We start from the raw sequence: 22,324 nt of genomic DNA, 5'->3' as shown, positions 1-22,324 counted from the left end.
AGAGTTGATTTACAATGTGTCAGTTTCAAGTGAACAAAAAAGTGGTTCAGTTTCATCTATATTATTTTTCAAATTATTTTCCCTTGTAAGTTATTAGAAAATATTGATTATAGTTCTCTGTGCTATACAGTAGGTCCTTATTGTTTGTCTATTTTACATTGTATAGAGTAGTGTACATATGTTAATCCCCAAATCCATATGAATCATTTCTGGAAGTTAATTATAACATTGTTGATAGCTTCCATTTATCAAGTATCTAAAATGTCATAGGTAATTTATTTGTAGGTAGGTAATATAATTTGTATACCTATGGAAACTAAGACCAGATGATTACTTCATTTACTCAGAGCCTGTAGTAAAGAGATGCTAGAGAAGAGCTTTTGAACTTCATTACTCCTGACTCCAGGAGCTTTTACATGCTGTTCTGAAGATCCAGGTCATCTCTATTTACTATGTGCCCTCAAATTCCTATGATGTCTTTGAATAGTCTGTTTTATAAGCTTATTTATATTACTTACCCCTAAACTTTTTTTTTCAAGGCAGAGGTTAAATCAAATTATTTTATACTTCTTTTGAAATATATGAAAATTGTGTAGTAAATGCTTATTGGATATAAAAATGCCCTTTATTACTTAAAATACCAATATATTTTTACTGTGCATTTACCATCTGTGCTATGAATACAATTGATATGTTGCTTCTAACCACTGTGTATAATCATGTGACATGTAGTACCAGTTTTTGTTTATCCATTCTACCACATAGGTTCACACAAATCACCCCCAATCTTTACACAAATACCACTGCCATAGGCACAGATTTATCTATGTTTTTATAAATCTGCTTGAAAATTTTCAAGACTAAAATAAGGATGTACTTATACTTACTATGAATAAGTAGAACCAGTTTTCTTTAGAGTGACTGAGCAGACTACATCTGCACCAACAATACATGTCCAAAGTTCCCACATCCTTGCCAGCTCAAAATTATCAAACATTCTAATATTTTCCCCTAATATATAGGAGTTGAGTATAGTGATATTTTTCATTGCTTTAGTTGGTATTTTTTCTTATTATTTATGTATGGATTGGGGCATTTCTCTATATACCTGTTAGTCTTTTGCATCTCTTCATTTACTTTGGTTATTTTCCTGTTAAGATTATTGCCTTCCCTTATTGATTCAGAGAAATTAGCCATCTGTTCTAAACTTTAGACATTTCAAGCATCTCCATTCAGTTATCCATCTATCAATTTCATTCACATTGACCTTTGTTAACCAAGTCCACTTTATCATTCTCCTTTCTCATTCACTTCTTTCTTTACTCCATTTCTTTTTTTCTCTCAGTAATAATTTTTATCACCTTCATATTCAGTTTCTTCTGGGCTAGCTATCTATTCATTGATTCTGATAATCATTCATTCATTTACTTATTCACAAATGTTTATTAAATGAAACCAAGCAAAAGGCCCTGAGCCATGTCGCATAGTCCCTTACCCTGGTGCATTTGCAGTCAAGCTATTTTGTTTCTAATGGTTTACACAAGTTTTTTTTTTTTTTTTTTTTTTTTAGATTCATTCATTTATTTATTTTTGGCTGTGCTTGGTCTTCATTGCTGAGCATGGGCTTCCTCTGGTTGTAGACAGCAGAGCCTACTCTCTAGGTGCGGTGTGTGGGCTTCTCATTACTGTAGCTTATCTTGTTGTGGAGCGCAGGTTCTAGGGTGTGCGGGCTTCAATGGTTGTGGCTCCCAGACTCTAGAGCACAGGCTCAGTAGTTGTGATGCACAGGCTTAGCTGCTCCGCTGCATGTGGAATCTTCCTGGAGCAGATCAAACCCATGTCCCCTGCACTGGCAGGCAGATTCTCAGCCACTAGATGGCCAGGGGAGCCCTGTGCTCCGGCTCTCCCTCTCTCTTGGCCTCTGACTTTCTCTTTCATATACACAAACAGACTTCAAATGTAGATTCTTGCCACTTAAAAGTCTATTCTACCCTTCATTCTATAGATTCTATCCTCTGCCTTCATATATATCACTCTTCAGTAATGCTTGACTATCATTCATTCTCAGCAAATCTAGAGCTGAATTAATGGAGAAAAGGTACTAGTCATATATATTGAGCTAGAGAAACGATAGATCATTTATTACTTAGTGAGTTTCTACTGTGTAGAAGAAATGTATCTGATATGGGAAGAGAGAAATCCAAATAAATTCTTATATATGAGATCAGAGAAGACAGTAAAAATTCTGAAATAGAAAGAGAGAAAACACTGTAACTATAACATCATTTTGTGTTTAATATTATATGTATGAAAAAGAATTAGGAGCTATTCATATAGAATTGTTAGCTATAGAGTTATAATCACAGTTTATCCTAAGAGGACTATAGAGGGACTCTTTCCTTAGACAAGTCATCTATTGCTTTCATATTCTGTCTTGTAAAAATTATTGTGCAAACCTGAAATGGCAATAAAAGAAAATCAAAGAAAAGAGAATTACATATAGAAAATTACAATATTTTGAACAGTTTTAAAAAGCTACTTCTGATGTGCTATGTTAATAAACATGAAACTCATTACTATAAATTGTAAATTGTAACCTTTTTTTGGTGTGTATATAATCTCCTAATATGCTAAAATAGAAAAATTCCAAGCCACTTCTTTGTAGAGTTTGATGTACTGGCCTGAGCTGTTAAATTCAGTCACTCACTAGACAGGAGCTAGTAAACTGAAAAAAATTGTTAGAAGACTGTAAAAATGATGACTGCTTCACCTTTTGTTGATACTCATTTCAAATTAAGTTTGCCTCAAAAGAAGTTTATATATCTACATCAAAATTGAATCACCTAAAATTTATTACATGTGTTTTATTGTTAAAGGTTTTATATAGAGTTTTTGCTTGTTTTCATTAAAGAAAAGACCATTGTGAGACCTGTAATTTTTAAAACCAGTCTTTATAATTTCCCAGTAGTATGTAAAATATCATACTAGGTTATTGATTTCAGCTTTCATTATTCTCTCAAAGAGGAAATAGTAACAACAAACCAAAAGAAGTCTTTTTTAATCATCTGATTTTCTCTGTTCTATCAAGTTCTGTAGTTTTATTGATTATATTCTTCCTAATTCCTGTGAGTTAATTGTTTTTATATTTTCTGAATTATTGAGTTTAAATATTATTTTTTGTGTGTTTGAATACTCTAGTCAACTAGCATAAATATACAGAGAAGAAAAACATTAAACTGTCACAATGCTATATTGTCTTTCCTTATATAGATAGAACAATTTTCAGAGTTGAGTTTAGTTATACAGATTAATCAAATGAGGTAAAAATACATGATTTTTAGTTAACAGTGGGTTAAACATAGCATATGTACAGTTCTTTACTTTTTATAAATTCCCACACTTATTACCATATTTCTTTTTTCTTATGAAAGATAAATTGAGATATACAATTCAGTGGTCTATAGTATATTTAGAAAGTAATACAGCTGTCACCACTGTCTAATTTTAGAGTATTTCAATCACCCTCAACAAACCCCACAGACATTAGAAATCACTCCCCATAAGCCCCTACACGTGACTCTGGCAACCACTAGTTTATTTTCTGTCTCTGTAGATTTGTCTATTCTGGACATTTCATTAAAATGGAATAGGTCCTTGGTTATCTATTTTAAATATAGTAGTATTTACATATCAATCCCAAATTTGCAGTCTATCCCTCCCAGCCACCCTTCCCTGCTGGTAACCATAAGTTCATTCTCTATAAGTCTATTTATGTTGTATAAATAATTTCATTTGAATAATAAAAAAAATATATTTTACATGTAGATTATCAGTTCAGTTCAGTTCAGTTCAGTCTCTCAGTCATGTCTGACTCTTTGCGACGCCATGAACCGCAGCACGCCAGGCCTCCCTGTCCATCACCAACTCCCAGAGTTTACCCAAACTCGTGTAGATTATATCACATGATAATTGCTTTCTCGGTCTTATTTACTTCACTTAGTATGATAATCCCTAGGTCCATTCAAGTTTCTGCAAATGGCATTATTTCATTCTTTTTAATGACTGAGTAATTGGGATTGGTGCTTATTAAAATGCCACAAAGTTTGCTGTTCTTACTGATATTCAGCATTTTTTCTTAATAAACATTGGTTAGAAGGAAATGGCAACCCACTCCAGTACTCTTGCCTGGAAAATCCTATGGACAGAGGAGCCTGGTAGGCTACAGTCCATGGGGTCGCAAAGAGTCAGACACGACTGAGCAACTTTACTGACTTAAGCCACCAAGGAAGCCCAAGAATACTGGAGGTGGTATCCTGTCCCTTCTCCAGGGGATCTTCCTGACCCAAGAATCAAACCAGGGTTTCCTGCATTGCAGGCATATTCTTCACCAGCTGAGCTACTAGGGAAGCCCAAGAGCAGTAAATGCTATCTTAAATATGAGTTCTCCTGAGGGGAAAAGCATATATGTCATACCCAAACAATTCTTGTTTCACTTATGAGTATTTCTTAGAAGCTGACTGGATATAATAATTCCTTCTATTACTAGTTAAAATTTTCATTCATAAAATAGTTTTAATAGGAAATAAATCCCAATGCCAAAAAGTTGAACCTATGCAGAATTAGATAAGAAATAGTTTTCTTCCTACTCTGAGCTCATTATCCTTCCTGTGGCAGAAGTAACAGCATTACTTCATTAATCTTTCATGATGTATTCTGTGATTTACCTACACATAAGTCTATAAGAATCTTTCATTTTTTAACTCAAATGGTAGTATCTGATGCATATATGATTCACATCTTACCATTTTCTACTTACAAAATATTGGAACTTATTGCATATTAACATATGCATATTAATCATATTCATTTATATGACCTTATACTATTACACTTTGTGACTAGATCATACATTATTTATCCAGTCATCTATTGGTGAACATTTACGTTGCCTAATCATTTGCTACCATAAATGATATTGCAAAGGATTTCCATCCTTGTCTGCAAACATTTATATGTATAATTCTATTTTTATAAATGGATCAAGGGGTGAATATATGTTTAAACTTTTGATAAATATTGTCCAGTAGCACTGTATAGGGCTTATACTTCCATTATCATTATATCAGATGGCCTTTTGTCAACACTTTAACCAATACAGTGTCTATCAAAAATTTTCAGTTTTAATATCCATTTCTCATTTTATGAGAGTACTGAATACTTTTTAATATTTTGACCTTGTTTATATTTTCTTTCTATTAATTTTATTTTTAGTGTCCTTTGTGCCTTTTTCACATGAATATTTTCTCTTGTCAATATGTAGGAGTTCATATATTTTAAATAATTTAGTCCTTTATTATAATGTAGATATTTTGCCTAGTTTGCCATTTGTCTTTTGACTTTTTTCACTACGATTTTTCTCCTACGATTTTTCTCCTACAATTTCTTCAATATACATTAAACATCCTTCTTCAGGTCTTCTATGATTTTTATTAAGCTCAGAAAGACTTTTCCCATTCTAGCATACTAAAAATAATGCTTCTATATTTACTTCTATTTTTTATACTTTTATTTATCATTTTAAATATGTTAAGTCATTTGGGAATTATTTTTTAAGTCAGAAAATTTTCCAATGTAATTTTTTCCTAGTTTAGTTCAGTTGTTCAGTAGTGTCAGCATCTTTGTGATCCCCTTTCCCCTAGTACTGATCCCAAAGCTATCATATTTCTCTGCCTTGTAGTCAGTTATGGGTCATTACCAAAGTATTTTATATTTAAATAATAATATATTTTAATACCTGTTGGACTTATCCACTTTTAAATATTTCCCTTGAATTAACAGGATGCAATTTCCTGTTGAAGCCCAATTTTGAGAGTAATCTTTAGAATTATCTAGTATAATTTTAAAGAATTAAATTATTAATTTTGCTGCATCATTTGTTGTTATTCCTTCACTATCATGTACAACTCTCTGGGACCCCATGGACTGCAGCACACCAGGCTTCCCTATCTTCTCTATCCTTCACTATCTCCAGTGTTTGCTCAAACTCATGTTCATTGAGTCAATGATGCTATCTAACCATCTCACCCTCTGCCACCCTCTTCTACTCTAGTCTTCAATCTTGCCCAGCATCAAGGTCTTTTCCAATGAATCAACTGTTCACATCAGGGGGTCAAAGTATTGGAGCTTCAGTATCAGTACTTCCAATGAATATTCAGGGTTGATTTCCTTCAGGATTGACTTGGTTTAATATCCTTTCTGTCCAAAGTACTCTCAAGAGTCTTCTCCAGCACCACATGTTTGAAGGCATCAATTCTTCAGTGCTCGGCCTTTTTTTACTGTCCAGGTCTCACATCCATACATGACTACTGGAAAAAACATAGCTTTGACTATATGGACCTTTGTTAACAAAGTGATGTTTCTGCTTTTTAATACACTGTCTAGGTTAGTCATTGCTTTTCTTCCAAGGAGCAGGTGTCTTTTAATTTCATGGCTGCAGTCACCATCCGTGGTGATTTTGCAGCCCAAGAAAATAAAGTCTGTCACTGTTTCCATTGTTTCCCCATCTATTTGCCATGAAGTGATGGGGCCCAATGCTTTGATCTAATTTTTTTGAATGTTGAGTTTTAAGCCAGCTTTTTCACTCTCCTGTTTCACCTTCATCAAAAGGTTCTTTAATTCCTCTTCACTTTCTGCCACTAGGGTAGTATCATCTGCATATCTGATTATTGATATTTCTCCTACAATCTTGATTCCAGCTTGTGAGTCATCCAGCCCAGCACTGCACATGATGTACTTTGTATATAAGTTAAATAAGCAACATTATAGTAAATTTATAAATTAATTCATGTAGATGCAAAATCTTCAGGACATTGTTTATTTGTCTATCTCTATCTAATTACACCATATACTGTTCCTTTTTTGAAGTCATTAAATGTCTTTATGCACCCTAAATATTTCTTAATATTTTTATGCTCAAGTCTGTCTTTTATTTTTTTACTTTTTTTAAATTGTTGCTAATGTGCATTTGTTTTTTGTTTTTGTTTTAATTTGGCTTGAAAGTGAAAGTGAAAGTCATTCAGTCGTGTCCAACTTTTTGCAAACCCATGGACTACACAGTTCGTGGAATTCTCCAGGCCAGAATACTGGAGTGGGCAGCTTTTCCCTTCTCCAGGGGATCTTCCCAACCCAGGAATTGAACCCAGGTCTCCCACATTGCAGGCAGATTCTTTACCTGCTGAGCCACAAGGGAAGCACAAGAATATCGGATTGGGTAGCATATCCCTTCTCCAAGGGATCTTCATGACCCATGAATCAAAGCGCGGTCTCCTGTATTGCAGGCAGATTCTACCAACTCATCTATCAGGATAATTTGGCTTAGCTGCTATCATTTTTAGAAAGGCTAGTGATTTTTTCTAAAATTTTGTCCCGAACATTTATTACTGAATTCTCTTTCTCTTCTGTTGTAGTTTTGTCAGTTGATTAACCTAAATTTTCCAAGTATCATTTTTTTTTAAACTTGTAAATAGTAGTTTATTTTTAGCACCTACTTTCCACTTTTTGCTTCTTCTTCTTCTTGCCTGGGGCTTCCTGGTGGCTCAGAAGTAAAGAATCCACCCGCAATGTAGGAGATGCAGGAGATGAGAGTTTGATCCTGGGGTCAGGAAGATTCCTTTGGAGGAGGAAATGGAAACTCACTCTAGTATTCTTGCCAAGAAAATCCCATGAACAGAGGAATCTGGCAGGCTACAGTACATGGGGTTGTAAAGAGTCAGACGTGACTGTGCTACTGAACGTATACACATGTTCTCACTAGTCTACATCATTTAAAACTTTCAGAAAGATGAAACGTTAGTGAACATCCTGATCTTTTGCCTCACTTTAGTGGGATTGCTTTCAGAAATTCTCCTTTAAACAGGATGCTAGATTTTAGATTGATTACATTACACACATGTATTTATGTATAAAAAACAAAAGTAGATACTTTGATGAAGTAGCCACTCTGTGATTAAAAAACTGCATGTCCTTTAACAGTATTCAATGTAAACTTCTCTCACAAGTAGTTGCTGCCGTGTAATTTACTGCTTAACTAAGACTATAAACCACAGGAAGGAAAGGCTCTTCAGAGTTGTAATGACCCTAGCTTAAGCACGTGCTAGGAAATATCTGACTGTTTTTATACTTTGTTACTCCGCCTTTTCTCTTACTCAGTATCTGTTTTGCTTATTTCTTTGATCGCTAAAACTGAATAGTTGTAGTAATTATTAAACATTTATTAAGATATTAAATATTTGCACTTTTAATCCTCAATTATCCTGATAACTCAGTATGTTATATACTTTACAGTTTTTTTCAAAAACTATTGATGATCAGAGAGTCTTAGTAAATTTCTCATATTTATACAGCTTATTGACAACAGGACTCTATCTTAAACCAACAGTTTCTGACTCCAAGTTTGTTACCTTTGACTACATCACAGTTTGTCTACATTTGTGTTTACTGTGATGATTGTCAGCTTATAAAGCAAACTTGCATGAAGTGAAGTGAAGTGAAAGCTGCTCAGTCCTGTCCAACTCTTTGCAACCCCATGGACCATACAGTCCATGGAATTCTCCAGGCCAGAATATTGGAGTAGGTAGCCTTTCCTTCTCCACGGGATCTTCCCAATCCAGGAATTGAACCCAGGTCTCCTGCATTGCAGGCAGATTCTTTACCAGCTGAGCCACAAGGGAAGCCCAAGAATACTGGAGTGGGTAGCCTATCCCTTCTCCAGTGGATCTTCTCGACTCAGGAATCAAACCAGGGTCTCCTGCATTGCAGGCAGATTCTTTACCAACTGAACTAATTTGCATACTTTATCTAATTGGATTCTGAGAGCAGCAGTTTAAGTTATATTGAAAGGTGATTATTGTGAACTCATTTTACAGGTAAGGAAATTTAATTATTGAAAAGATAAAAAATGTTTCTAAGCTAACACTTGTCATAGCCAAAGCAGGTTATCAAGCAAGGTTTATTCACACAAAACAATCATTTTTTTTTAATTTTAAAAATACTAAATTCTGGATTTTAAATTTTATGAGTATTTGTTCTATTGGGACCTATCTGGAACTAATTATTTTGCACTTTTCTTATCTTGTATCATTTAGATATTATCACAGTAATGTTGTGCAATAAACATCACAATACTGTGCAATAAATTACCATAATACTTCTGTGATCATAATCAAATACATAATTTTTGCTCACAGGTTTTCAGGACTTTTGGACTGTTCTTATGGTCTTGGCTGGTCTTGCTTATACTGTATGATCAGCATCAGGTCAGGTAGCCCGATTGTGATCAGCAGATTAGGTTCTGCTGATTGTGGCAGTTCTCTCCTATGCTAGCTGTCAGATAGTCTCTTAAGATAAATCCATGTCTCTCCACATTTAATCACCCAAACACATTTATTTAATGTGCTGGGCAGAGCTCCGTAAAGTAGATTCATCTCTAGTGAAAAAAATTGCCAGTGACTCCTACATGAAGGGCAGCCTTCACCTTCTGGTCTGAGACCTGGTGTGTATTATATCTTACCTGATACTAGATGTTAGGGACAGCATAATGAGTGAGACTGACAAGATCCTTGTTTAAGAGAGTGTATAATCTAGTGAGTAAGAGCAATAGCAAACAGGGAAACACTGATTTTAAATTGTACTCTAAAGAGAATAAACAGGCTGTAGTGAAATAGAATAATGAAGATGTGATTTTATTAGGTAACTGATCAGGGAAGCCATCCCTGAGGAAATGAGATTAATAAGAAGTCAAAGTGACTTCCCTGGTGACTCAGATGGTAAAGAATCTGCCTGCTGTGTGGGAGACCCGGGTTCGATCCCAGGGTTTAGAAGATCCCCTGGAGAAGGAAATGGCAATCCACTCGAGTATTCTTGCCTGGAAATCCCTTCAACAGAGGAGCCTGGCTTGCTACAGTCCATGGGCTCACAAAGAGTTGGACATGACTGAGCAACTAACACATACATAATAAGAACAGTATGCCTGGTTACAGTTGTCAAAAATCCAGTTCAAATACACTTAACAATAGAGTTAAGTGTATTTGCACAGGGTATTTGAAGAAAGTAGGTGGTCTTAGGGAAAATTGGCACTATGGGTTTGAATGTCTTTAGGATATGGTCTTTCTCCTGGTCATCAGTTTCCGTTTCTGAGTCTTTTTTTCTCTTCTCCTACTTTACTACAAGTAGACTTAAAGTACAAGGACATGAATGGGCAATATTAGGCTGAGAAATCTGAAACAAAACTCTTTCTTCTCAACTTGAAAACTTCTCTGGAAGTTTAAAAACCCATCTTCCTGACTTAGATCTTATATCCACCTCTTAGGCCAACCATTGTGGCCAGTAGTGATTATAGTTCACATTCACAAACATGTATAGACTTGGGATAGGAAAACCAGGTCCCCTAAAAAAAAAGCATAAAAGGTTGACAGCAACATGGCGACAGGAGAAATCTTACTGAGCCTGGGTCCCTCCCTCAAAATGTATATTTATAAAGCAGAATTCATGTCTAACACATAGTATGTCCAACAGTGTAGGACTTGATACATTTCAAAATGGTAAAGTAATTTTAGTAACTTTTGAGTATTAAAACATTCTTTTTTTACATACAAGAATATAAAACTTTAATCTCATATCTGTTTTCAAAGCTTCTTCTCCTTCTTCCAGGCCTGGCCCAGGATTAAAAAACTAGTGAGGGAAAAGTTATATATATGATCTTCTTGGGTTTTATAGAAAACTACCATCTTCCTAATTGTAAGCCCAGTAATTCTCTTCATATATATGATTTTCTTGGGTTTTATAGAAAGTCACCATCTTCCTAACTGTAAGCCCAGTAATTCTCTTCATAGAAGTTGTCTTTTGTTGGTTCTCTCTCCTTTGTGAATCTAGAGTCATGTGATGAGCTAAAAGCGACAGAGTTAGTTTTATTCACTTAGAAATTTCTATGATGATATTTCTAAAGTTTGAACTGTCAGCTTAAACTACACTAAAACAGAAAAGCTCACACTTTGTCTTGTAATTGCAGCAATTCTTCTATTTTAAAATCAGAATCAGGTGTGTAAAAATTCAAGGAATAAAAAAAATTTATAGATTATTTTAATAAATACAAATAAACCTGTTTTTTAAGATTCTTTTAAATTTTGTATTGAAAGAAATAGCTCCTCTAATGATAGGAAATCCATTATAAATTGTGCTTTTAAATAAATAGATCTTGAACCAAAGTACTTTATTCTGTTTACTAAGCATATAAATATTTCCTTATGCCTGTTAACATAACTCTATTTTCAGATCCTTTTGAAGCATTCATCATCTTTTCTATTCGCCATGAGATCAGAAGGATTGATCTTCATAAAAGAGACTATAGTCTACTTGTTCCTGGATTGAGAAACACAATAGCACTTGACTTTCACTTCAATCAAAGTTTACTTTATTGGACAGATGTTGTAGAAGACAGAATATACCGGGGCAAGCTTTCTGAAAGTGGAGGTACAGCCATTACAATTTTGACTTAATGGTGGGATTAATTTCTAACTGAAATTTTCAGAAAAACATATGTTGTAATCAGAAGGAATTTTGATTACTCTTTGATTTTTTATCTTCTCCCAATATATGGAAATCCAAGGGTGTAAAGTATGTGTGATGATATGTTGGAGGGGGGTGAAAGCCTATACTATTCACACCATTTTCAAATTGTGAGCATTTTGATGCATATTCAGTGGTGAAGTTTATTTACAAGAGAAAAATGACTGTCTTCTAATTACTATACATAATTTTTGCGAGTTAAAATAGCTTTTGTTTTTCTTTATGGTTTTCATATTCTAGCATCATTCAAAGAAATAATAAATTATTACAAAGGTTATTAATATAAGCTAAATAAAATTTTCCCATAATTTGGCATCTCTTTTTCCAATCTAGGCTTTCCTTAAAGAGCAAGACCTTGAGATAAATATATGTCATAATTCTCTTGAAAATCTCAGATCTGTATAGCATTCCAAAGGCCAGGTATTTCTATCAAAATCTAAATTCCTCCTTAAATCACCATTACAACTTTGGAAAAATGTAGTGTTCAAACACAATGTAATTATGATGTGTGAATCGGTGTCTTGTATCATATTACAAAGTATCGATTTCATTTTCAATGATGGGTTTAGATCCATGATTTTACATGGTTAACTGTTTTAAAAAAAATGCACTATTAACATGTCTAACAAAAGCACTGGCGATGTTGTAAGTTATAAAGTATTAATTCCAAAAGAAATGAAGGACATAAATAAAAATAGTTCTGGGTATTACCCAAATGTTTATTTTTATTTAGACCACACCACAGGCTTCTTCCTTTATTTTCAAACATGTTATATTCTGCAAGTCAAAATACAACTCAGAAATGTTGTATTTGCTCAGAAATCTGTGAGGGGTATAATTGGAGGATTATTTTTAAGGCTAAATGGTATAACATCAATCTTTTCAGTCATGCTTTCAAAAACAGTAGCTGTTGACTGACTAGATGCAGATTGCCCTAGGTGGACTTTTTATTCAACCCTGAAGATCAGTGTTTAAATTACATTCCATTGATTTTAACCAGCAAGTCATTATCATTTCCAAAATTTCTTGTTCTGCCTAAAGAATCAGAAACATGATATAACTTTTTGCAACCTAAACATTGTTATTAGCCTCAGTGTTGTTTAAAAATTCTGTTATGATGTCACTGAAAGGATTTAAGAGATTAAAAATCTCTGCTGGGAAACATCATTAATTCTAAATTTGGGGCCATCTTAATTTCTGCGTCAGGTAACACTTTTACACTGTATCTCTCAAAGTTAATATAATGTTAATTACTTCATACTGCTGATAAGGACGCCTTTTCCTTAGTGCGTAATGGGTCACTTGAATGGATGCAAGTGTTGGTTTCTCCCTTTTTGTAGGTGTCAGTGCTATTGAAGTGGTTGTGGAACATGGCCTGGCTACCCCAGAAGGACTGACTGTTGACTGGATAGCAGGCAACATATACTGGATAGACAGCAATCTGGACCAAATTGAAGTGGCCAAACTAGACGGTTCCTTAAGAACTACACTCATTGCAGGAGCTATGGAACACCCCAGGGCCATCGCTTTGGACCCAAGATTTGGGTAAAGAAGTTTGCCTTTCATAGATTCACTTTGGCATAAAAAAATAACCTTCAAAATTAACATTGGATTCAATTTTCTCATAAATTAGAAGTCAAAGTGCTTATTTTATGCATGTAAATATGTGTGTATATACTTGTGGATGGTTGTATATATAGATGTATGTTTATATTTACATCTACAATTATGCATGCATGCTCTGTCACTCAGTCACATTGAGCTTTTTGAGACCCTATGCACTGTAGCCAGCCAGCCAGGCTCCTCTGCATATGGGATTTTCCAGGCAACAGTACTTGAGTGGGTTGCCATTTCCTTCTTGAGGGGATCTTCCTGACCCAGGGATCGAACCCTGGTCTCCTGTGTTGCAAGCAGATCTTTTATGGTCTGAGCCACCAGGGAAGCCCATGTATATATGAATCAATTTTAGATTATCACCATGAATTTGATATAAAATTGCTTACACAGGTACTTTTAAAGGAGTAAACTTTTCTTTTTTCCTAAATATGGTCATTAGGCCCTTTTGTAAGATACTGTAACTCTATTTTGAGGCAGTAATTTAATGAATTCATTTTTGACCTGCCAAAGAGATGCTGTAATTTTTTCTAATGGTTGCAAACCACAGGACCAGTCCTTGGTCCAAATAGTCACAAGTGTTAACCACCTCACCCTTTATTTGTATTTGTATGTACTTGGAGATAGTTTAAAAGAAAATTAGAATAAACTTGAAGGAATTCAGTGGTGAGATGCTGCCTATAGGGACATTTAAGACAAGACACATTCTTCTGGAAGACAAAGTCAAAAGTATAATCCAGGTTATTGCCTCACTGTTTCCCTTCAGTCCTTTGTGAAAGATGAGAAGAGAGACAGTGGATTTGGGGCCAGAAAATAAGGGTCCAGCACTGCTCAGTCACTTATCCTCTGGGGAGCCTACTCAAGTGTATTACTTTCTTTAGATTTCCGTATTCTCTTTTAAACATCAGGAACAATAACGTCTCTTAATTAGATTGTTTTTGAGGAGATAGAATGCGAAATATAATGTATAACTCATCTATATTGGGATACTTTGTTATTACTGTTGGCTGTTTATTTTATATATCCAAAATGATTGTCAAGTCTAAAGGGTGATAAAAAGGAACATTTTTTTGGCTCTGTACTTTTAAATATTACACAGCCTAGGAAGGACCAAGAAGGATGGAGATCAGAAAGTGGGGTCAGTCAGAAGGGAATTGAATGAGATGCAGAAAAGAAAAGGGAGCCTGTGTTTAAGTCAGCTTCCTGGTCCACACACTTCTCTTTGTGCACTGTTTTATGCACAACCCAGAAATCAATAGCTTGGGAATTTTGTTTGTTTTCCTTTTCCTCAATTCAGATCTAGACATTAAAGGGGCAAGGTATCTTATGTAGAGCAAGGTTGCTAATTTCAAACTGGCCACTGTCATTGTCGTGTTTGTTTTACCTTCCACAGTGTTTTGCATGTATTTGACTTAGTTGCCACAATTTAAAATTTTGAAAAATTTGGAATACAATTCTAGATTTCTGGCTTCTTTTGAAAATGTAGGGGGATCTGTCAACACCCAACGGAGCAGTAGCAAACCTTTTGGGCTGAAGGTGTGTCCTCCATTTTATACAGTTTATGCTTTGCCCGTTTCACTCATTAACTCCTGTGATAACAGTTAACTAGGAAGAGATCAGGTGTGTTTTATGAGAAATTTCCTTCTCAAACAGACTCTTCCTGAGAGTGCAAGTAGATGGCCCACTTTGACATTTTACTTCCTACAGAGGTCTGCCATCCACAGAGATTTTTACCCTCAATGTAATAGCTACTGGTGTGGAATTTTTCACGACTTAGACATACCTATTTGGTAACTGCAACTTATCTGCATGAGAAACTTTCTATAGAAGGGAGAGCAATATTTTGGAGAAAGTGATAATTTTAACAAGTATACCATCATGTTAGGAGCACTCTGCCTGCTTCCCAAAATACAAAGGGCACACACAGAGAAGAAAACAAACACATAAAACAGGTGTATAAAATTTTTGAAAATAGCCTGATCAAACAAAGCAGTAGATCTGGGAATTGAAGCTTCATTTTCTATAGCTTTGAACTGGCGATGCTTAGAATAAACTTATTTATCTCAGTTTGTTTGGGGAATAGTCAACCTGAGAGAAGAAAAAGAAAACAGAAATGCAAAACAAACACAATCCACAAATACTATTTATATGAAACTATCAAGCACTATTTCAATGATGTAAGGAGATTTCCAGAAGTAAAACAGTTTCTAAGAGTTGAAAATTAGTACAGGAAGCTAGCCTCCGGGGAGGGAAAACCTGATAATGCTCCTGAGAAAAGTTGATGTCTTCCCTTGTTAATTGCTACTACAAACTTGTGAGGCTAATTAAGATAATTACAGTGGTAATAATTTTATTTAACAGGTGAAGAAATAATGCTTGGAAAATTGTTTCTGGTGTGAATGACCAAAGTACAAATGACAGTACCAATTCACTTAACTCTGAATAAATGAAAAGTTTACAGGTTTATCATAATATAATAGAATTTTTCTTATTAAAAATTACTTTGTAAAAGATTGACATGGATAAAATATGAGGTCCATGTAGACATCTTTAGAGCTTAGTTGTAAATTTAAATTTAAAATATAGCAATTAATTTTTAAAATGTCATGCAAATATTAAAATGCTTTCAAATTTATTTTATATTTTGGTAAAAAGTTCATAGCCATTTGTAAACATTGGACCTTTCATAAAATAGGCTGAGAGCATAGTAAAGTAACTATTCCCTTATTCATGAAATATGTAAGGAGACTGTGAATCAAAGTTATAGGATCTCCAAAGACATTTATATTCTTTTGGAAAATTTTTATTTTAAGATAAAGCCACTGGATAATTTTTTGAGAAATATAGTTTGTATAATTACTGTTGCCTTTCCTACTAAATTGTAAGCTTTTTGATGACAGTTACTTCCAAATCTATGAAATCTTTCTCTGCTTTTAAGTATAAGTGTGTTCAATAAGTACTTGTTAAGTAAAGTAATGCATATGAATAGACCTTCTGTTTACATGAAACTTACAGGAATTCAAGGATACATCTTAAAGATACAGCTAACGTATCTTTATAGCTATTGCCAGTAAAATACAGCTAATCAGCAATACTATTATCTTCTTTGACAATGATGAATGAAGAAAAAGTTTGCAACCAGCCACTTTGCTCCCTGAGCACAACTAGTAAAAAAAGCAGGTTATATACCATTAGCCCCATAAAACATGTTTACATCACACCAGCTTCCTAAAACAGCCAAGGTCTTTGTGACTTTTTTTTTTTTTTTAACAAATGTCAGCAGAGACATGTTTTTAATTGACTACTTTGGTTCCTTAGCATGGAATCCACAGGCCTTCCTTCATCTGATGTTTTAAGATATATTTGCTACCATGTCACATTTTTGCAGTATTCCAGGTTTTGACCCAGTGTCCCAGGTGAGAAGTTATTCCAAGATGCTAAATTAGAGATCTTAGGGAGGAGCCATTTCTCTTTCTATCCATTTTAAAGGAATACACTTATTGCTAAGGTGACCTGAAATAGTACATGAATCTCCTGTAAACATCAAACTTATTATTAAAGAGTAACCAGCACCAGGGAGTTCAGAATCTACGGGGCACTCACTTCAGTTCTCGAACTTTCATCATCTTTATGCTCCTGCAGACGGACAGTGTCTTGAGGCACTGCTGGTATTTAGTTCTCATGTGTCATAATAACTGAACTCTGCTGTAACAAATGCAGTTAGTGAAAGCAGATATAGTCATTGTGAAGATTAGTAAGACATCTAAATAAAATTTTAACTTAATCTGGGAGCATTTCTAAATGAAACCAATAAAAACATTGTTGGTTTTAGAAAACCTAAAGATTATAGATAAGTAAGCTCTCTTTTTGCCACGATCCTTTATTTTTACCTTTTGTATCTTGTCCTGAAGATGATAATAGCCCTTTTGTACCTGTAATGGTACAAGTTGTTCATGGTCCATTGACCCAATTTAATCCTGTGAATGCGGGAACTGTAGATCAGTGGACTGTACTCTCTTTTTTAAAAGCAATCATGGTTGAACATTTCCATACATCTTATAAGAAGGGCTATTCAGTCTTTGTATACTTGAAGAAATAATGGAGTCTTTGAAATGCTAATACATTTTAAATATAAAAAGAAAGTAATAAAGGAAAAATGATTTTTTAAAAAAATGCCACATAGTAAAGTGTACAAAAGAGTGCCTAGAACTTTATAAAACAATGGTCCTTAAAATCAAGTTTTCAGATTGATTGTAACCTGACTTATGCAAGGTTAAGAACATTTTTAGAGGTGCTAATCCAGGGACGACGGAACCTGGTGGGCTGCCATCTATGGGGTTGCACAGAGTCAGATACGACTGAAGCGACTTAGCAGCAATTCTAGGATATGTTATTATACAAGGTGTTGAAAATTTTCCACCTACGTTAATGAAAAATTAGAACTATAGTGACCACTACAGAAGAAACAGCTTAGCTCTGCTAAATTTAGTGAAGAAATGAGGGGATCACTTATTTTATAATTCCTCAAATAGTCATAGGCCATATATTTTGGTCCACTGGAAACATACACTTGAAAGTCTTCAGTGCCTATTTCTAGTGAACCTACATATGAAGAATGCAGAATTGCAGAGCTACTTATTTGCACATTGGAATTGATGCAACACCATAAGATAGAAAGCTAAAAGAGATATCAATTTTCTATTTGTTAAACAAGCAAAAGACAATGCTTCAGAAGCCTTTGGGTCATCAGTCTAGAGTTTGGAGTACAGCATTGTCCAGATCTATGCTGTGCTTAGTCACTTAGTCCTGTCCGATTTTGTGACCCTCTAGACTATAGCCCTCCAGGCTTCTCTGTCCAAGGGATTCTCCAGGCAAGAACACTGGAGTGGGTTGCCGTGCCCTCCTCCAGGGGATCTTCCCAACCCAGGGATTGAACCCAGGTCTCCCACACTGTGGTCTGTCCACATAGACTACTTGTGACTCTCAAATTCACTGTTTGTTTTCAGGGATTATTTTTCCTAATCTTCAGATTTGCAAATCTCTACTTTACCTTGTTTTTCAAGATATCATAATGAATTTGACTGATGCTGTGCTGATCTTGTTTCTATTTTAAATTTTATTTTCTTGATGATAACTTTAAAGGGAAGCTGACAAATAACAACCTGGTGGCCATGAAAAGATGTGTACATCCAAAATTAAATTTGAAATGAGACACATAATTCTTTTTATATTTACTGTTTTCAAGAAGGATATTGCTGTACTTAACCAAATAGCTTACCAGCTTTATAATAATTAATCTTTGCTTTATTTAGTATTTATTATTAAGGCAACAAATTATGTATGAAATAGCTTATAAGTAATACATATGTTGGACTTCCCTGGTGGCTCAGATGATAAAGAATCTTCCTGCAATGCAAAAGACCCAGGTTTGATCCCTGGGTTTGGAAGATACCCTGTAGAAAGGAATGGCAACCCACTCCAGTATTCTGGCCTGGAGAATTCCATGGACAGAGGAGCCTGGTGGGCTACAGTCCATGGGGTTGAAAGAATTGGACATGACTGAGTGACTAACATACATACCCAATATATATGTTATTGATATCTCCAGATAATCAGTATTTTCTCATGTAAACAATCCTGTCTTTAAACAATAGTCTTTAAAAAAAATATTCCCCAAAACAAGATTTTATAAATTATCCCTGATACTTTTTAAAAATTTTTTCTATTAATTTAATTTTGGATTTGTTACACTTTTGAATACTTACACAGAAATTTTCAAATATACAAAGTAGAAAGAATGGTAAAATAAGTTCCCTAGTATTAATCACCAGCTTCAACAATGATATTGCCTTCTAATGTAATAATGTTCATCTTTATCCTTCACTAATAACTTACTTATCAGATATTTGGTGGTTAGACAATTAATAACTTAGGTATTATTTTTGTGGGTTTGTTCCCATCTCTAGAGCTGTAGAAAGCTGTCCATGAAACAAACAAACAAACAAAAATTTAATATAAACAATTTTTTGAGAAATTTTGTGTGAGATAAACCTATTCCTGTGACCTACTTCTTTAAATTTTTTCTTGGCTTAACTCATGCTTACTTTATAAAACTAATCTACCTTCGCATACATGATATTGTAACATTTAAACATTAATATTAGTATTAATCCTCAACCTCTCTCTCTCTTTCTGTGTGTGTGTGTTTCCGTTTGTTTAATAGTTTTAAATGACTTTGAAATTTTGCCTTTAAAAAATGTTCTGCGTGTAAATGTATGTGGATGCTTGTGCAGACACAAAAGTTTTCTGTGTGCTAGGCATTCTGTGTGCTAAATTGTTTACATCTATTAACTCATCAAATATTCCTTCAAGTGATACTGTTAGAATTTTTATGTACAGATGAGCAAATGGAGTCTGAGTTAAGTATGCTCTAATTAGTGACATATCCCAACATTGGTCCCAAGCTTGTCTGACACAAAACATATACATTGCCATTATTCAACATTGATGTGATTATTTAAAAACATTTTTGGAATGTCTGGTGCTTAGGTTGTAAGGGAGCCTGCAGTCTTATCAAGAAGACCGATTCATTTCCTTTCCTGCCCACCATGTGCTTTGAACATGCATACCAAATAAATTTATTATATGATATTTTGTGTTGTCATCTAATCCTTTCATATTTGTAATTTCTATATACTATAAGAGACTATGTACCTCTCAGATATTGAAATCATAATGAACACTTAGTTTATATAATGGCACATTTCTTTAAATAGATACAATACATTTTTTTTAAATTTTTTTTTTATTAGTTGGAGGCTAATTACTTCACAACATTTCAGTGGATTTTTTCATACATTGACATGAATCAGCCATAGAGATACAATACATTTTTTAACAGAGAAGAAATCTTGAATTGCATTTTGAAATTTTGTTCCAAAGGATTGTTTCAGTTTTCCCAATCCATATACCTAAGGGTTATATAGCAAAACTATCAGTCAGTTCAGTCACTTAGTGTGTCTGACTATTTACGACACCATGAACTGCAGCACTCCAGGTTTTCCTGTCTATCACCAACTCACGGAGCTTACTCAAACTCATGTCCATCAAGTCAGTGATGCCATCCAACCATCTCATCCTCTGTTGTCCCCTTCTCCTCCCGCCTTCAATCTTTCCCAGCATCAGGATCTTTTCCAATGAGTCAGTTCTTCGCCTCAAGTGGCCAAAGTATTGGAGGTTCAACTGCAGCATCAGTCCTTACAATGAATATTCAGGACTGATTTCCTTTAGGATGGACTGATTGGATCTCCTTGCAGGCCAAACTATATACAACTATAATGACACCAAGTTTATTTTTGCCAATAACTTACCATTTCTGACCAAAATGTTGTCAGAACTGATGATAGGAAAATATATTGAACTGTCACTCTCTCTCCAGTTCTGTGCGTTCTTTCCTCCCAAATCCCCATGCTACTCATTGGCGTTGTTTCTCCTACTAAGGTATGGAGAAGTTACAAAGAAGATACCTACTATGTTCAGATTACTAGCCATGTTCCTACTCCCATACCAAATGCTTTCCCTTTGTTATTTAGTGTCAGTGACATTAAAACATTAGGTGTTAAAAACATGAAGACAGCAGTTAAACTATGCATTTTCCCAACTTCATCTGCTACTTGCTAAACATATAACCTGGTCAAGGAATTCAACTTTTCTAAACTTGTTTTCTCATTTATAAAACATGGATAACTTTAGCCATGGCTTCATGGTGAATTAAATGAAATAATCTGCTTAAGGTTCTGAAAATAAGTATTTAGAGTATAGTAAGCATTCAAAAAGAAATCATTAACTAGTTGTAATGATTGCAGAATCCTTGTGTAATTATTATATATATATATGGCTGAAACATGCAAGAGCAGTTTAGGCCACTATCAATTAAACATAAACTCTCCATTACCTAATAGACTTAGAAATCAAATGTACAACATAAAACATTTGAAGTCTATTGTGTGAAACTGTTCATATACTGTGAATTTGTAGAGTTACAAGTAGTATTTAGTAAAAAAAAAAAAAAGAAAGTTTTATAAAAATGCAAGTATGTGTAAATCAAAGTATATGAAGTCCTTCTGTTTTCCCTCTGCATCCTCTATCATATGATTTGTTCCATTCATGTTAATCTAAATGCCATCTCCATGCAGAATACTTTCAAATTCATGTCTACAGTTCTGATGCCTTCTCTGAATTTCACCCTGACATACCACACAGCTCCCTGGAAATCTCCTTTTTTATATCTTAAAATCTCTAGGTGAAAAAGTTGAAAACTGTATTTTTGATTGCTCACCACACCTATCCATATTCAATCCCAGCTCTTAAAATGCATTTCTCTTGCATTATTTTTTCCGTTTCACTTAATGGATCCCTTGTACATCCTCTGCCTGTTCTTACTCTTGAGTTTGCCAAGACAAGAACACAGCCACCTGTGATTCTGTTCTCTGCTTCATTCCCTACATCCAATACTGATTTAGTCCTGGAAGTTAGTTCCACCTTTTGGAATAAGGACTTCCCTTGTAGCTCAGTTGGTAAATAATCTGCCTACCAGTGCCGGAGATCTAGGTTCGATCCCTGTGTCAGGAAGATCCCCTGGAGAAGGAAATGGCAACCCACTCCAGTATTCCTGCCTAGAGAATCCCATGGACAGAGGAGCCTGGTAAGCTACAATCTGTGGGGTTGCAAGAATTGGACATGACTTAGTAACTAAACTACTACAAACTACTTGGAATAAAATATTCCTTGAACCCATTCACTTCTCTTCACTGCTACCACCGTATTTGCCTGGTCCTTTAAAATAACCATCTGATGTACCCATTCTCCTGACTCACCATAATGAATTTGTATATATGATACCACATTTCTTTCCTGCTTAAATATGGGATAAGGCAAAAGCCAAATGATTGCCATATCTTAAAAGATCCGTTATATCACCCTCTTCAATTTCATCTATTTCCCCTTTATCCTCACTGCCACATTTCTAATACATTAGCCTAATTCCTGTCCCTCATTCACCCACTTTCTTTCCCTCATTAGGGCTTTT

At 34.6% G+C, this 22,324-nt stretch overlaps 1 protein-coding gene across 1 annotated transcript in view; it reads left to right on the top strand.

The window, feature by feature from the left end:
• LRP1B (LDL receptor related protein 1B) overlaps window positions 1-22,324 on the top strand; it is a 1,678,044-nt gene that overhangs the window by 956,645 nt on the left and 699,075 nt on the right. Inside the window, exons 24-25 of the mRNA XM_065928990.1 lie at window positions 11,329-11,526; window positions 12,963-13,167. Coding sequence (XP_065785062.1) covers window positions 11,329-11,526; window positions 12,963-13,167 — 403 coding nt within the window. The remainder of the gene's footprint in view (window positions 1-11,328; window positions 11,527-12,962; window positions 13,168-22,324) is intronic.

This window comes from Muntiacus reevesi, chromosome 3 (genome assembly GCF_963930625.1).
Source record: "Muntiacus reevesi chromosome 3, mMunRee1.1, whole genome shotgun sequence".
Classification (NCBI taxonomy): domain Eukaryota; kingdom Metazoa; phylum Chordata; class Mammalia; order Artiodactyla; family Cervidae; genus Muntiacus; species Muntiacus reevesi.
Note: the sequence above shows the minus strand (reverse complement) of the source record. Positions and strands in the feature narration are given on the sequence as shown.